We start from the raw sequence: 16,797 nt of genomic DNA, 5'->3' as shown, positions 1-16,797 counted from the left end.
ATAAACATTAGCCGTTCAGTCTTTTGAATACATTTTGATGATATTACAGTATGAGCCAATCGACATCTGCATTACAAATGCCACCCGTGGCTGTCAAAAAAAAAAAAAAAAGGAATATGAGAGACAAAGGACCAACTCTTTTGCTTTTTTTGGGAATTCAATCAAAAAGATGAAATAAAAGGAACAAGGCAGCCTTATGTTGTCTGCTAAAGACAAAAATTGCATGGAAACAGGAGTTTCCCACCATCAGCCCCACCATTTTGCCAATTGCCCATTTTTACACATGATAGAGGACTCAGATGACTACGCAGAAAGAGAAACACATCTATATCACTACAAAAGAAGCTTTACAAGCATTATGTGTGCATGCAGTAATCTTTTTACCTGAGAAATCACAGCTACATCTTTCTTCTATTCGTTACTTAATTAAAATCATTTATTCTTATGGGAATTTAGTATGGGATGTAAAAGGCCGTAATTAGGAGAAGACGTTTATACATTCCCTTCATTTCACACAGGCACTCCAGTTACACTTTGGACAGTACACCCAAAGGCGGTAAACTGCCGGGTTGTCTTCGAGACCCCCCTTTCACAGCGGACAAATACAGGAGAAAAACTCAACTTTGACAGTTCGTGTGAATCCACATCATGTCAAATGTCAAATGTTTCCTTTTCCAAATGTTAAGGGAGATGTGAAGCCACTCATTAAAGCGGATACTGGGTGTTTTAATAACAACGGCGGTTAACTTGTTTTTACACTCAGATGACTGAAAAGAATGCTACAATTACTCAAGTTACTTGATTTAAAAACAAAACCAACAAAAAAAAATAACTTCCACTTAGACCTTAAATCGGGCGACTTTTTTCCCTCCATTAGTGTTTCGTAACTGATTGGGGTTACATCAGTGATTCTCAACCACTAGTGGTAAAATATGACTTCGATGACATGTAACTTTGACTTTAATATTGTTTTAAATTTGGAAAAACGTGACTATTCTCATAACATTTTTCTAAAAACAAAACTGCATTTGTTCTTGTAACATTTGGACTTTTTGTTTAAAAAACAGTCAACTTCTTCATTCGTATGGTTTACACATGAAAAACCCAAAATGTTTGAGAACGAACACTCACACATGCCCGACAAAGACCTTAATCTACGTACAGTGCTGAAGTTCTTGGCGGAGCAGGTCTCACCGCGGAACCTGCACTCCAGCAGCATGTCCTCCAGCTGGTGTCCGAGGCGAGCGATCATCTCTGTGGTGTCGACGCGGTAACGGGGCGGCCGGGCGTAGCCGCTGAAGTCCAGCAGGCTCAGCAGACCCTGCTTGTGGCTCTCCTTCAGGATGGCCAGGCTCCTCTCCACCACCGTGCCGTTGGCGTACATGAGGTCCATCCAGTAGCCGCTGTGATACAGGTCATCTCTGGTCAGAGCGGACGCACGAAACACATTCTTGTTGCAGAAGGTGACGGCCGGGAAGGACATGTCCTGAGCCCAAACAATGTAGATCTTTGTCACAACGGGGTAGGACATAAGGTAGAGGATTCTGTTCCTGGACCAAGTGAGGAGGAGGGCGACGCACACCAAGAAGGCCACGACCCAGGTCGCCCGCTGCAGCTTGGATTTGTGCGGCGAGAACATAAACTTCAAACCGTGGACTTTGGTCCTGGTGACGAAAGCGGCCGTGATCTCGTTCCACGATTGCTCACTCGACTTCTGGAGCTCCTGTCCATCGTTTTGCAAGGAGGCTGACTCACAGGTGTGAAGCATATTTGCTTCTCTTACCTACTACTACTAACTCCGAAGTGACTTCTCAATTGATCGGACTCTAGCAGTTTGTGGTGAAAATTCCCAGCAGCGGTGACGGGAACCTTTGTGTGCGCTGCTCAGGCTTGCAAATCTCTTCCCAGAGAGAACAAGTGTGGCTCCCTAGGGAGATTAAGATCCACTGAAACAACGAGCTCAACACGTCCGACGCAAAAGAAAAAAGAAAAATCCCCCATCATCATCAGTCCGTCCGTGTTTGAATGACAGTTGTTGATGTCACACAAAAATCCGGGAAAAGCTTTGATGTTTTTTTTTTTTTTGAAGACTGTTGGCTTGAAGCACGCCGAAACGAATAAAGAGCTTGTTGCGTCCCACACGCCCTCGCTCGCTCAATAGCGAGGTGGAGCCAGCGGATGAAAGGTTTTCTTTCCCCCCAACCGGTGATGAAGTGCATTTGCAACGGTACACGGAGGGAGTGCGTCAATCAGAGAACAAATAGTCGCGCTCATTAAACTGTGTTGCAAAATGTATGATCCTTGATTTTGGAAAAAAAAAAAAAAAAAAAAGAAAAACAGCAAATTGTTCTTTGATCAATTGATCCATACACATAAAGCAAAAAGTGAGGGTATAAAATATTTTCTTTGCAATTGCAGAGTAACTGCATCCCGCTGCATACAGGATGATATTAAATATGCATCTTTTTAAAATGTGTCTAGGCAGCACCTTCTAGGGGGAAAAAGTCGTAGACAACAAAAGCGAACCACATACTGTGCTGAAACAGTTAATGGGCAAAACTGTCCTTTTGTTTTGAAGGACAGTCAAAAGAAATACTTGTTGGAAATAAGACTCTTAAGATATAGGTTTCGTCAAAGTGCTTCACGTAGAATAGGCAACATTCATACAGAATCATACGATTTTATAACCAATACAGGAAAAAAAAATAATCTAAATCTAGTCTTCCTGGAATGTTTGCTTCAACAAACATGTTTTCCACTACTTTTTAAATGTGTCTTAGCGTAAAAGGAGCTTCATTCCCCAAATTGGGGGCAACAGACTGCGAGGCTCTAGCAGTTTTGGGCTACGCGTTGACCGTGAATTGCGTGAGGACACCGACAATCTCGTGAGATTGGAGAGGACATGCGTATGTATCAAGAACTGAACGATCAGGTGACACAGCACTGAAACGTTCAAATTGAAGTGAATAAAAGACGGAATTCTGGCAAGAGATTGGCTTTGTTTCAGTTTAACCAGAAATCAAAACAAAGTAGTTTTGACCTTCAATTGCTTCAATTGTGATTGTCCCTCGTCAGCAGTGTGACCCCAAACTCGCGTCAGAGGTCACCCGGCCAATGCAAAGAGATGGTAATCACCTTAAGTCTTTCAAGCTTCATATCCAATTGGCATCTCGTCTGGCTTCTGTGCTGCACTGAAAGCTTTTCTCTGTTCCCAAGTAAAGCAGGTTACACACACAGCGTCTGCGTCTGCTCCAACAAACGGACCTGGATGACCAGATGATGCGTTTAATTATGCTGCAAAATCGATCAAGAAGGCGGCGACGTAGGTGGTAAGTGGAACCGAGAGGAATGCCGAGGACGTCATCACAGCACGTGACTTAAACGGACCAATCACGAGAGATGATCTCCGCAAATATTTTTGCCGTGCGCCCGTCAAGTGGCCCATAGGGGCGTCGGTCACGTGACGCAATGCGGGCGTTGTCGGCCGCGCCAGGGCGGGAATATAAAGAGGCCTTGAGAATTGAGACTAGATGAATTTTCAAATAAGCTGTACCGATAATCGAACCGAATATTATGAGCATTTCACCTCTCTTCGTTTCAAATTGAGAAACTGCCCGATTAACGGATGTCTCGAAAGGATTATCCGGGGAAATGATCGTGTGATGTGGAGTGTTTTAAGATTGATTTGACATCATCCATCGGCTAAGAGAAACGTCGTAGCGGAGAATTGTTCCAATTTATCAAAAATTATGAGTGCAAATCATTATGCGTGTTGTCAACACCGAATTACAGACTCCGTATTTGGATGTGAAATGGAATGATAAGCTAAGAGTTAGCCTCGCTTCTCCTTTTTTCCAGCAGTTTAGACGCCTGGTGGCACCGGGCTGTTTTGGGAGGCTTTTTTTTTTCTTGTTTTCAGACTTGCACAACGGACCGCAGGTTCACCATCTCCACAAATGTTCAACCGCATACTGCGGCCAGAACAGGATAAGTGCCACAGAAAAATGGAGAAATACATTTTCACTCGGCAGCAGTTGAAACAACTTGAAGCCAGCAAAGGAAATGCTCCACACCTAATCAATAGCAATCAGTATCATGTTTTCCACCCAGCTCTTATTTCTCCCACTTGCGTTATTTCCGCTGTTCTATTTTTGTCTCAGTCTTCCCATATCACCCCAATTTTTTTTTTTTTACCCTTAAACTTAAACGAGCAATCAATTCCTATGTGACTTTTTTTTTTTGCCCGGGCTCAGTGATCTGTGAGCTTGTCAAGCCCTTTCCCTCCCTTCCTGTCGAAGCCCAGTTGAGCCCCCGAGGTCTCATTAAAAAGAGGAGCGGGGCTTTGAAGGAATAACTAGACGAGGTCCTTCACGGGCCAGTGAGAACGCTCGACGCCAAATGAGACAGCGGCGGCAATTAAATGCACATCACAAACACCGGGGCTGTGATGGAAGGCTAAAGCCACCATTTACATCCGAACGCCATGCCGCTGAAAATTAATAAGCCTTTTTGATCTTCACTGCCAAACAAAGTGAGCTGCAACTCACTTATACAATGTAAACAAATACTTTTGGGATTTGAAAATGTTTAACATCACTTGAACATATTTGCAAACCAAAAAATAGCAAAAATATGAAAAGTCCCATGCCACACCAATTTCATTTTTTTTTTTTTTTTTTTTTTTTTTTTAAATCAGCTTTGATGTGATTTGGGTATCACCAAACACTTTTAGAACTGTGGCGACATGCTCTGCAGTTTCAAGACAAAAATACAAATAATTTCCTCCATCATCTTGAGTTAAAAATGGCACACACACAAAACAACACTGAGCAGTGATTATTTCCTGGCTGACATTAAGAAGCAAGGACAGGGTGAGAATTCCCTCGTTAAGTAATATGAGGAGACCGATGCGCCTTTTTAAGCAAAGGGAGACATCTTGTGGTATGCCTCTAAAGGGCCTGAGGAAGCAACACAGTCGCTTAGTATGCACCACCATCACTCCCGGGAAGGCCACCATGCATTTGTAGCTTTTAATTGATTAAAAGTGACAAATAGTAGCAGGGAACTGCGGCACTACATTAAACAAATTCACGACACATGGGAGCGACTCAGGCAGAATATCTGCAAGCATACGACACAGCACAGAACTCCTGACAGACGGAGCGCAAATCGCCATCAAACAGGAAACAGGTGTTCTCGCCAATATTTTCCGAACCGTTTCTCTTGTTCCATTGCAGGTAAAACGTGCTGTCACTCAAGCTTTCAGTCGGCGGCCGGCAGTTTCATAAAGTCACTCCTCGCCCCTTCAAATCTTAAAATGTCCTCTCTGGCACTTTCCTTTTGCAAGAATATTCTCATTTTGCTGCATAGTCAATGTAGGATTGCATCTTGTTTGCTCGGCATGTGTTATCCTGCTGCCCAGTTGTCCTGAAACTAAGCAAAGTAGTCACTTGCCAGCAGTCCCCCCCCCCCCCCCCCCCCTCTTAAACTTGCAATGGTGCATGTGATTAGCTAATCTGCCTCACACCAAGAACAGGGAATCTCCAGGTTCAAAATAAACTCAATACTTTTAAAGACCTTTTTCAGGCCACTTCAATCAAATTTAAGACCTCTCATCCTCTTCTGCCAGTGGGCGAAATGGGCTCAATAATGCATTTAAGATGAGACATGAAAATGGCATCTAAATCTTCCTCAATCTACACTCAACAAAATGAATCACTGACTTGACAAAGAATTCCAAATCATTTGTAAAAATCTGCTTAATTGCATCTTTTTACAACCTTTGAACAGCAGATTTATCATTTTAGTGACCTTTTTAAAGCATAATAAAAGCCGTCATTTTTAAAAATCTAATCTCAGACTCAATAAGGATCCGCAGATGCCCTGATGATTTTTGGGGCTATTAAAAAACGTCCAACCTCTTACGGTCAAATCAGACATCCCCACCCAACAGGGTTTTTTTTTTTTTTTTTTAAGTACATGCCATTTTCATTATGTTTATATTAAAGTGCTAGTCCACACATAACCAGGGAGAAAAAAGTAATTATGTTTTAATCCCTTTGACACAGGCAAAAAAACAAAACATCATCATGCCTGTCCGTTCACACACAAACACAAAGTCCTCTCCCACAAACCAGATGTCTCCCGTAGTACCAAGACTGACCTGTGAGAGGCAGCATGCTGCCATCCTGACTGACTGATTGAAAATACTGAACAAAGAAGAAGAGTAGCAGTACAAGATTCAAAAAACTAAGCTAGGCTAATTGTTAGCTTATCTGGTAACTACACTGTGGTGACAATCCTGTCATTTTTCTTGTGGTGAGACATTTACACAAATATTAAACAAAACCAGTTGCTCCTCTATTTGTGTACAAGCCTATGTCACTTCCTAATTGGCTATTGTTCCGTTTCGCGTCAAACTCACGGAGTCCGTAGCTCGGTCGAACTCGGTGTCGACCACATATATGAGGATTCGTAAATATTGAACAGGTTTAACATTTACGTTTGCTGGCCCAAACCTTTTCCCCAGCAGACTGCGGAAGAAAAGTCACACGATGACACATTTGCAATCTGCTAAACATTCAAAGACATGTCAAGATGACCAGCAGTCACATGTCCACCGCATCATGTCTGAATTCTTGTGCACAGGGACACTCGATGCCGAGGGAAATCTCATTTTACGTGAATGAAGGCAGCGATTTAATACTTTGGAAGACACAAGTCATCACTTTTATTGACTTAAGAGAGCAGGAAATACAGCAGAAAAGCCATTAGTGGCAAAACCAAAAAGTAATTTGAGCTGTAAAGGCATGAGATATGAAAGGTGAGTCATACCTCGATAAAAACCGGAGAATTATTACAGAGGAAAAAAAAAGAAAAAAAAGATGGTTTTGTTTTGGATGCTACAGCAGAGTGCTAATCGCTTTGTTACTTTTGGACACATCCATGTTAGTGTGTCACGTCTCCTTTTAACAAGTTCATTAACATAAGAGGTTTTGTCAATGACTTCATCTGCTCATTCAGCCTTTCCCCGCACTACGAATTAGTCCTCCCCAGCTTACAAAAACACTGTACACCCACGGAACAAACAGATGACATATTTGCTCTGAAGCTCGTCGTCGACAACATTTTGTTTATCGTTTGCGCGAGAGAGGTGAACAGTATTTCCTGCCACCCGTCTTCACTCGTCCTTTCACGCTCCACGCATCACGGCATTATCTGCTCCTGGACCGCACACCTCACTTGCGCTTCCAAGTTGCGTGTCGCACCCCTGGCTCGCCTCCAAAGCCGGCTGACTCACAATGATGGTGTCAGACCCGAGCGCAGTCCCAGTCCCAGCTCAATCTGTGTCCGGCTCGGCCCTTCTTTTCTTCTTCATTCCTTTTATTTCCTTCCATCCCCGCTCACTTATTCAGTCACTTACCATTGTTTCTGTAGAGGCTTCATCTTTGCTTTCTATATTGTCTTTTAAACATATTGAAAAGACAAGATTATCTCTCATGAAGACGTTCATAGACAAAATGTTAACACTAGACAAATAGTGTGAATTTGCTCAATTGAGCACACTGGTATACAAGCCGCATCCCTTAAATAAAAAGGAAAAGCTTCGGGTTTTTTTTCCCACACAAAAGCCATACTGGTTGATAAGCAACACCGAGATAAAATAAAAAGTGCCAACCATACTGGAGAAAATAAATTGGAAAAAGCCCAAAGTCACAAAGAAGCAAAAAATACTGCTCGCGCCACAACAAATTATACACAACGAAGATAAGATGGAGAATCTTGGGCTTTTTTTTTCCATTTATGCAACATCATCGTGTTCACTGAAGTACAACATTTTCGGAGACGCAAAAACGGGCATATTCTGATTTTCGTGTAAGCACGAGGCTCCCCGTGCTTGTTTGCCAATTGGGCAGACCGGTCCGGCGCAACGAGGGTTTGACCTTTGACACGCGCAGTGACAATTTGGTGGCAGAAAATCAGTCTAAACGTACGCCCCCTGAGAGCGCCGCAGTCGGTAGACCGCTGGTCTAACGCAATTTTGGTGAATTTGATCGGAGAACGGGGAGAGAGAGATGTAAGCTCTGCGGACGTGTGGTAGATGTCAGGCGTAATCCATTCATACAGTAAATATGTATCATGGATATTCCCGCTATGCGGCAGAAATCTTCAGTTTATAGTGATCGCTTTTCAACTCACTGTAATGCCCGAGTGTGGGAAAGGAGAGTCACAGTCACCGATGCACTTTTCAGCTTTTTTCTTGAACAGTAAAACACAAACGCAATAAGTACACTCGGCCACAGCTCACACCCAAACTCACTGGCCCGCCTCTTAAAGGCACGGACACTAAATACATACAGTGGCCATACATTTTAAACTTGGATTTTTTTTTGGTGTTGTTCAAATGTTTACAGTTACTTTGAAAAGTGTGTTTTAATCAATTTGAATTTGTTTAAAAACATGGGAGGCATAAAGCTATATTAAAAACTCTTTTTCCATGGTCTCTCTTGATCAGGGTGTGGGATGTACTCCCCGCAATGAACGGGGTTCACTGTAAATCACATCTTTGTTCAAGTTACAGCGGTTATTGCTGTGGGTTTATATTCCGAACTTTACAGTAAATGCGTTAGAATCAAGCACCGAAAGCAGCGATCTACTGAAATGACGAGCAGACAAGCGGAACGCATCTGGCAAGTGAACGTTTGATTCACGTGCTGCTAGCCTGGCTCTAATCCAAAGGAGCGAGTTGCATCGAGGCACTTCTGTGTTTTAGTTTTAATGAGGCAATCCATCACCGTCGCACTTCACCGTCACTGCCTCAACACGACGGCAGTGGCGGGAGATTAATATCGATAATGAAACAAAGTAAAGACTGCGGTGCATACGTACTCTAATGTTTTCTTTCATAGAACCTCAAGTGGTTGAAATGCTCACGTCTGGCAAACAAACCATTTTATTCAGAAATAGAAACTGCAACCATAGAACAGCAGATGAAATGACATAGGAAGCACAACATGAGCAATACAGTTGCTTGAATAGCAATTTCATAGATAGATTCATTGTATCAAGCGTATGCTAATGTGAATACACTTGATACACTACACAACACCACCAAGAGATATATCGCTGCATACGACGGCCTGTTGCGTCTCCACGATGTCTGTCAGGCATCTTCAAAAGCGCCAGTGCTCTTATTTGACATTAGAGTTACGTTGTTTTTTGTCAGTCTATACAGTGGTGAACCTTTATCTATGCTTGTACGACGGTTAAGAGTGTTACATGTAGCATACACGTTGGCAGATTGAGCCTGAAAGAAAGATTTCATGTGGGGAAAAAACGTGTTTTACAATTAGAGCAACTTGGAAGCAAACCAGCTTCACAGAACAGATTGTGTTTGACTTTGGCTTCATCTTGGAACAAGGCATCCTGATCCAAATACATTTCAATATTCTATTCCAAATGAAAATGATTGGATGACCAGCTTGTGGGCAAATAAATAGAACTAATACCAGCGCATTAACATTCCCACATGAGTCAGAACATCTGTTTCTGTTGTTGTCATGTCTCATTGACACACACTAAACTACAAATGAATATTTTGCCGCAGACCTCCGCCGAGGTCCAAAAAGCTCATTTGGACTCATTTGCTGACCAAAACAGCAGCACCACAGCACATAAAACAGCAAGTGTCTTGCATGTTGTAAAATAGTACTAAAGAAAATGTTATGCTATACGGCGACAGCTTAAACGGTAAACTCCTGAATGCACCTGAATTTTTCACGATATCAACAAAAGTAAATACCATTGAGCCAGACGTTTTAAGATAAGACTGTACATACCGTCTTTCCCTCTTTGGCCCTAAATAAGGAAACATATGGTGTTGAAAAATAACATTTCCAAAAATCCAGTACAGTATTGAAATCAAATATAAGCAAAGGCATTCGCATGATGCAGTTCCAAGCAGATTTTCCTACTGAGCTCTGATTGTCAGATGCTGATCTACGCCTCATAATAATGCGGTCGTTCCATCGCGTCTCCAAGCCTGCGAGAGGAAGCCTCCCGCAGCGAGATCAGCAGGCCCGAGGAGCGGCAATTCAGGCGGCTCCATGAATCTTTAATCAGTCAGGCCGTCTCCAGTTTCTGACATTTAGCTGAAATTTGCCCTTTGTGCTGGTGGATGTGAAAAGCCAAGGTCACCTGATGGATCCAAATCTGCCCGCTGAAGCTCCAGTGTGCAGTTCTGGTTTGGCAGCAGCGCCTCAAATGTGGATGAAATGTCCTCACAACGCGATTGCAATGTTTTTGTGCAGGTTGAAACCAGCGAAAGCCTTTAATTCTCCTGATTAGAATAAAGCGTTGGCCTTTGTCCCTGTGGGCTGCTGCACAAAGAAATTGTCCTCATCTCTGTGCTTGGCTTTCATCATTCAAGTCAATGAGACACTCCAAATGCAACCTGTCTCTTGTCTCTGCAGCAGGACCATTAAGTTCTACTCAAATTCTGCTGACGTGATTTTAGGAGGAGGGTGGTGAGAACAACAATCTTCCCTTGCTAAATTGCTTGGGTGTCTTAGAATGTCACACATTGAGTACTCCAACATCTGCTCTAATGGATGTTATCGCTCAAGATATTTCTGTATGAAAACAATGATGATGAATTGTTAACCACCGGGGGTGGTTGTGACAACAAGCATATGTTTGCTTCATAATGCATGACGCACGACGTCAGCTGAGATTTGTTGAACCATATGGCATCCCAACAATTTGCATCTCGTCTTGGACACTTTGGGACAGATCGGTCGTTTCAGGAGACCACAAATATTGTTTTATTTTGTCTCACGATAATAGATTAGACTCCCAGGTAGAGCCTCATACCTGCCTACCTAGAGTTACTTTCCATCAATCTACCATGAACGATTTATGGGGACATATTATGGAAATTGACATTTTGAATTGCTTGTATGTAAATACAGTGATAGCTGAACTTAGGCATGGCCCAACTGGCGACTGTGGCAAGTCTTTCTAGTTCAGAGACGTCGCTTGGTCGATTTCTTAGCTACTTTGAATTACGAGTGAGTTTCAGACTGAATGGAGTGAAGTGGGGGAAGATAAAAAAAAAGGAGCTGATGCAGATTGAGCCTTGTATTCAACGCCACAAACAGTCAAACACACAAATACGAAAATGAAAAGGCTTGCGAGGAGCGTGGAGATGTCGCAACCGAACTGACTGGAGCACGCAGTCCTACCTGGATGCAGCAGCCAATCGTATTGCAGCAGGGTGTGTTTCAGCTCATCACTAAGGCACTAATATTAGTCGTTCTATGCAGAGGAAGGATATATGGATGATATAAAGGATATATAAATGTAAGTACGGTGATATTGTCGGTACATGTGGATGCTGCAGCATTTGTGTTCAATCCCGCACAAAGGGTTAATTAGCGTTAGCGACGACTACACGGATCTCGAACAACTCCCGAGTTGGGAGTTTTTCTATTTTAAGGAGTTCAAATAGTTTCTAACGCTTTTTACGGAGTTGGATCTCTGAAGTGCCTGCCCACGGAAATTGAACAGCTGTGTTTGTGTCCATGTGCCACATACACACAGTGTAGTGGATGGACTTCTGCATCCATGTTAAAAGGCTTTTATCGTTTGTACGAGAGCCGCTTGTATTTCCACAATGTGGGCTTTGCACAGTAAAAGGCGACAGCCAGCCACAGCGCACACTCTCCGGTGAGAGCCATCCCGCTGTTCCGCAAACTCTTGCCAGAGAGACGACGAGATCTCGCCCGTCAAGCCTCTCTAGTCACAAAGCATTTAGGCTCTGCCAGGCTGGATGAGGCTCCGTAAGATTTTCTATCATTATTGATCTTTGACAAAAGCACATTGCACACATGTTATGAAACACTTTGGAACTTTTTTTTAAATATGGCGGAAAAAAATGACGCTATGTCTCATTTTATGGTGTAACATCTGCGCAAGACCTGTGGCTATAGAGACCTAACACCTCTGTACTCTTTTTAGATCTACACTGCCTCTGACATTCAAAAATATCAATTCAGTTGTTGACGGTAGGAAGTGTACAATGTGAATTTTGAATGACCACAATTTCAAGTCCAAGATGTGACGCTTCAAAAAAAACAAAAAGAAAGAAAGAAAGAAAGAAAGAAAGAAAGAGTGGTCCTCGGATGAGTCATCCACATCAGACATATGAATACAGCTCTTAAATAGATGCCGCCCGTTACCCAGCTGTGATGATTCCAATGAATAGACGTGACTGTTCAAACACAGACAAGGAGTTAACTGTTGAGCCGTTGCTAACCAAAACAGCACCACTGAAGCACGCGAAGTCTCTCCGATGAATTGAATGAAGTCATATTGCATGTTCTCTGCACAGTATTAAAGATGGCCTTACGTTATATGGAGACGCCGACAAATAGTCGCGCCACAATGTTTTGAGCGTCCCCATTTATGCAATGGCGAACTGCGGGCCAAATTAGTTGTCCATTCTTGACATAAAGCCACTTTTCTCCAGAATAGTCGGTTTTTCTGGAACACAAGATTTTTTTTTGTAATGTGACCTGTGATTGACAAACTCGAGCTGCCCCTGTGACAATGAGAAAGTGGTAGAAAATGGACTGATGGGATTGTCAAGTGCTACTTACGGTGGTAAAGTTCTCCGGACCACAGTCTTTGCCTCTGTATTTGCAGTCGAGCAACATTTCCTCAATGTTATGGCTGGTTCTCTGCACAAACTCCAGCATATTAAAGGTCTTGCTAGGAAAAAACTTGTTGTCCGTGGGCTGCCCCAAGGCAGCCATGAAGTCATCGAAATCCTCTTGCTCCACACCCAAGAGCCCGGCCATCCAGAAGATGTCGTTCCTGCGTACTTGGGACTTTCGGAAACTGTTATAGTTGCACATGGTGATGGCGGGAAAAAACATGACGGGACTGTCCATCTCATCGAGGATTGTGACATGAGGGTATTGGTAGTACTCGATCACACGGTCGGCCACCTGGTAGAGGAAGATGGAGAGGGAGGAGCTGAATGCGGCGGCCCAAAGCAGCCGTCGGATGGTGACTCCGCCAGGTAGGAAGATGTGGCTCAGACCGTGGAGGGTACAGTTGGCGCCGAACACCGTGATGTCCGATGGCGGGCGCGGCGCTTCTTTCTCCTGTGCTCCCATTTTCAAGTGTTGACCAGGGACGGTCTTTCGGTAACGCCGGCCCGCTGGATGCTGGTGCAAGCAGAATGGTGCAGCCCACACAAATGTAGAAGGGCTGGGCAGCATAGGCTCTGGTTTCCCCTTCACACCCGAAGGAGGGGAAGGGGTTGCGTAGCTGAAGAGCGCAAATGGCCACGGGACCATTTTATCAGCCAATCCATACTGAGATCTTAGATCGGTGCATTGCATGTAATAGATAGTGTTTCACTTGGGAAGCAAATGCTGATCCTTCAGTCGGTTGACAGGGATGCGCCAGATATGTAACGATAAAAAGTGATGCAGTTCAAGAACTCTTTAATATTTATTTGTTTTAATCAAGATTTCAGTGAGAATGATGGGACAACAAGCAATCTAAAAGTCGGAGGAAAAACAAATCACCCTCCGGAGACAAATGTGTGGTAATTGCGCAAAAAAAATGTCATTGTTTTAAATTCAGCATGAAATTATTGCTCACCGCTAAATTGGCTTCTGGGAAATCTGACTGGAAGTGGTCGTGTTCACACAATTCCTTTACTGCAGCTTTTGAAAGGGATGAAACTACCACTCAAAGCTCATCCGATTGATAGGAAATGTGTACCAACTTCCAGTCAACACATCCATAACTTGTCCTTTATGCAGAAAATATCCACTCGCATCTTTCCCCGGTGTCCCCATTGTAAGTATGTATTGCTACATTATGCCTTATTTAATATGGCCCGATGCATAAACTTCAACTCAAAGACGGGAGGCATATTTTTGCCGGGGTGATTCTATTCCAATTAATAATCTCGATCCGTCTCAAAACTAACGTCTTGGCGCAACAGTCGTAGAGCATTACTTAAATAAGCTAATTGACGGTAGGCCTGTCACTAATGTTTAAGGTTAATCTGGATAACAAATCCTCTTCTGCCTTGGATTTTTTTGTATTTTTTTTTTTAACACCACTTAAATGTCTCCATTACTTCCTGCCTCAGCTCTCATCGTCAATTAGTGTCAGCTCAAAGGCTCAGGTGTTCCCATTACCATCCGCGTGTTAAGTATTTTTATGGATAATCATTTCCAGAAGCTCTCAGAATCAGAATCTTTATTTTGAGAGACTGTAATTCCCACGCACTTGAAGGTCACAGCGTGAGGGGCAGCTGTGGCGAAGGACGCCGCGATCATCTCCAGATCTCTGCAGTCTCGAGCGTGTTCGGCTCCAGGTTGTGTCGGCCGCACCGCAGCTCCGGCCGCTCCGCTTCCTGTCGATATGCAGACTCGTAACCATCTTTGATGAGGCCGATGACAGCGGTGTCATCCGCAAACTTCAGGAGTTTGACAGCCGGGTGCGTCGAGGTGCAGTCGTTCGTGTAGAGAGAGAAGAGCGGCGGAGAGAGGACACAACCTTGGGGCGCCCCGATGCTGTATGGATGAGGTGGCCTCCCCCAGCCTCACCTGCTCTGTCCTGCCAGGCAGGCAGGAAGCTGTAAATCCACTGGCAGATGGCAGGCGAGATGCTGCGCTGGAGAGGAGTTTGGGGATGATGGTGTTGAACGTAGAGCAAGAAGGAAACGGAATGGGTCGCGGCAAAAATGTCCCTTTCACAGTGAAGAAAGGTCATCTCCGGAGTGAGCGTAGAAAGGGTTCAGTCGCTGCTCTTCAGACTCTAATTACCTGCACCTCCGGCTTGTTAGAGTGCATCTCAACAAGTGCAAGGCTGTTCTCCGTTTGTATTTGCAACACGGTTGCAGGGTTCTTCAATATCATATAAATATGATATCAATACGAGCTTTGCACCTGCATTACCGATCCGCTCACTCCATAAGGTCACAAGACAAACACAGTGCCGAGTCTCTGGATTCCATTTTTACATCCTGTATGGCCCGAGTTGGAGATGGAAAACAAACACAAGGAATCAGATATCCAAAGATTACAATCGGATTTCAGATTTCAAATGTGGAGAAAAATCCCTTATGAACCGGATGTGTCCCAACGCAATTGGCTGTCAACGCAGGCCTGACGTCATTGGAATAGAGCGATCGATGCCGTATACGTACCCAAACAACATACGCACCAAACACAAATGGAAGTGAATTGGTTTTCTGCCAGTGCAACTGCAACAGATTGTACTGTATATACAGCACAGGGGCTTCTCTGTTCACAACGGTGAGATGACATTTGGGAGATACGAATCCCTCTGAGAAGCCATTATCGCACAACAAGAAACTAGACCATTGAATACAATCTAAATAGGGAAACATTAGAGGTCCATATCCCATGAGTTAAGGAAAACCGTAGAATAATGTTGAGAGCATTTGCAGTCAAACCAACAGTACGTATTATTTATTCTGATAACGTCTTGATTGTTGCTACGCAATGTTGATTCTCATGCGTGAAGTTTTGGGAGTGTAAAAACACATACAGACACGCCACTGTAAATCCACCCGCAGTCTACAAAGATTGCCCCACTACTTCCGTACTTTAATCGAGCGCATGAGAGCTCCTCTCATGAACTCCCTAAAGCTAAACACAGATATTTAACCAAGTCTGAAAGTGCTTAGCTGACGTGTTGACGTAACGATAGATTGCACATCAATAGGCCTCCATAGGAAAATGATGAATATGTATGCAAATGAACTCATTAAAACGCACAAGTAGAAAAGAAGAATGCTGGAATCCGACGCCGAAGAAACCACGCTCCACCCAGCAGACGGTGTTCAGCATCAATGTGCTGGTGGTCTCTTTCTACGTGGAAAATGCTAACAAAGGGAAAAAGTTGGCAAGATTAAAGCCGAAAACAAACTTCCATCTGCCAACAAAATCTTTGACACTATCCGCAAGAGCCAGCATCTTCTACCTTATGTCTCTCTTCTGGATAGAAAATGGTGGGACTAAGATGTCTAAACTTAAGCAGGGTCCAGAGATGCCGAGTCCCGTGTGTCAGGGAAGGCCTCCAAGTCAAAATGGAGGTGTGCATTTTAAAGATATTTCTATAAATACATTTTGATTACTTACACAATTCATTTGTAAAAGCAAACCAGTTTTCAATAGTTTCAGAAATATCAATTAGCTAGTTATTTCCCATCAGCCGCAAAATTATAAAATCTCACCTAACCCTTATTAAACAGAATCCAAACCGCAAATACGAATCAGTATACGATTTTTGCTCTCAGTAATAGTAAGAGACAAATGAATTCAGCATCTTTTATTGCTTGGGAATGTGAACCTTATAAAAACTGCCCTACAGTATGTCTATGTTTGTATTTCCAAAAGGTATTTTTTGATTTTATGAATCGTACTGCTTCGTGCACTCCATTTTGTCAACGACAAAAAAAGAGCACAGGCATTCATGAAATATTTGCAGAAATTGAGGCACATTTTTATCAATGGCCCATATTGTATTTGGAGGGCTTTCTTTTTTGTTTTGACTCTTTGTCAATGGGCGAAAATGCCCGAAGATACGTGGCATCATATTTAAAGAACCGACAGGCGTAATTGCTTCCAAAGGCAAAATAGCTTCCAGATGCACTGTAATGGATTTGGGATTTTTTTGTCTAATCCGACTCCACCACGAAGGGTTTAAAGATGCCGATGCTGGTGCATTTTAATCGACTTTGGG

General features: G+C 43.3%; 1 protein-coding gene across 5 annotated transcripts in view; it reads right to left on the bottom strand.

The window, feature by feature from the left end:
* asic1c (acid-sensing (proton-gated) ion channel 1c) overlaps positions 1–16,797 on the bottom strand; it is a 62,474-nt gene that overhangs the window by 18,214 nt on the left and 27,463 nt on the right. For 4 of the 5 annotated variants that reach the window (XM_061798018.1, XM_061798019.1, XM_061798022.1 and 1 more), the window contains exon 1: positions 1,163–5,451. The exons of the other annotated variant lie outside the window; for it this stretch is intronic. In XM_061798018.1, coding sequence (XP_061654002.1) covers positions 1,163–1,768 — 606 coding nt within the window. In that variant the 5' untranslated portion in view covers positions 1,769–5,451. Of the gene's footprint in view, positions 1–1,162; positions 5,452–16,797 lie in introns of those variants that run through there. 5 annotated transcript variants of the gene reach the window in all.

The sequence above is a fragment of the Phyllopteryx taeniolatus genome, chromosome 14 (genome assembly GCF_024500385.1).
Source record: "Phyllopteryx taeniolatus isolate TA_2022b chromosome 14, UOR_Ptae_1.2, whole genome shotgun sequence".
Taxonomy (NCBI): Eukaryota; Metazoa; Chordata; class Actinopteri; order Syngnathiformes; family Syngnathidae; genus Phyllopteryx; species Phyllopteryx taeniolatus.
Note: the sequence above shows the minus strand (reverse complement) of the source record. Positions and strands in the feature narration are given on the sequence as shown.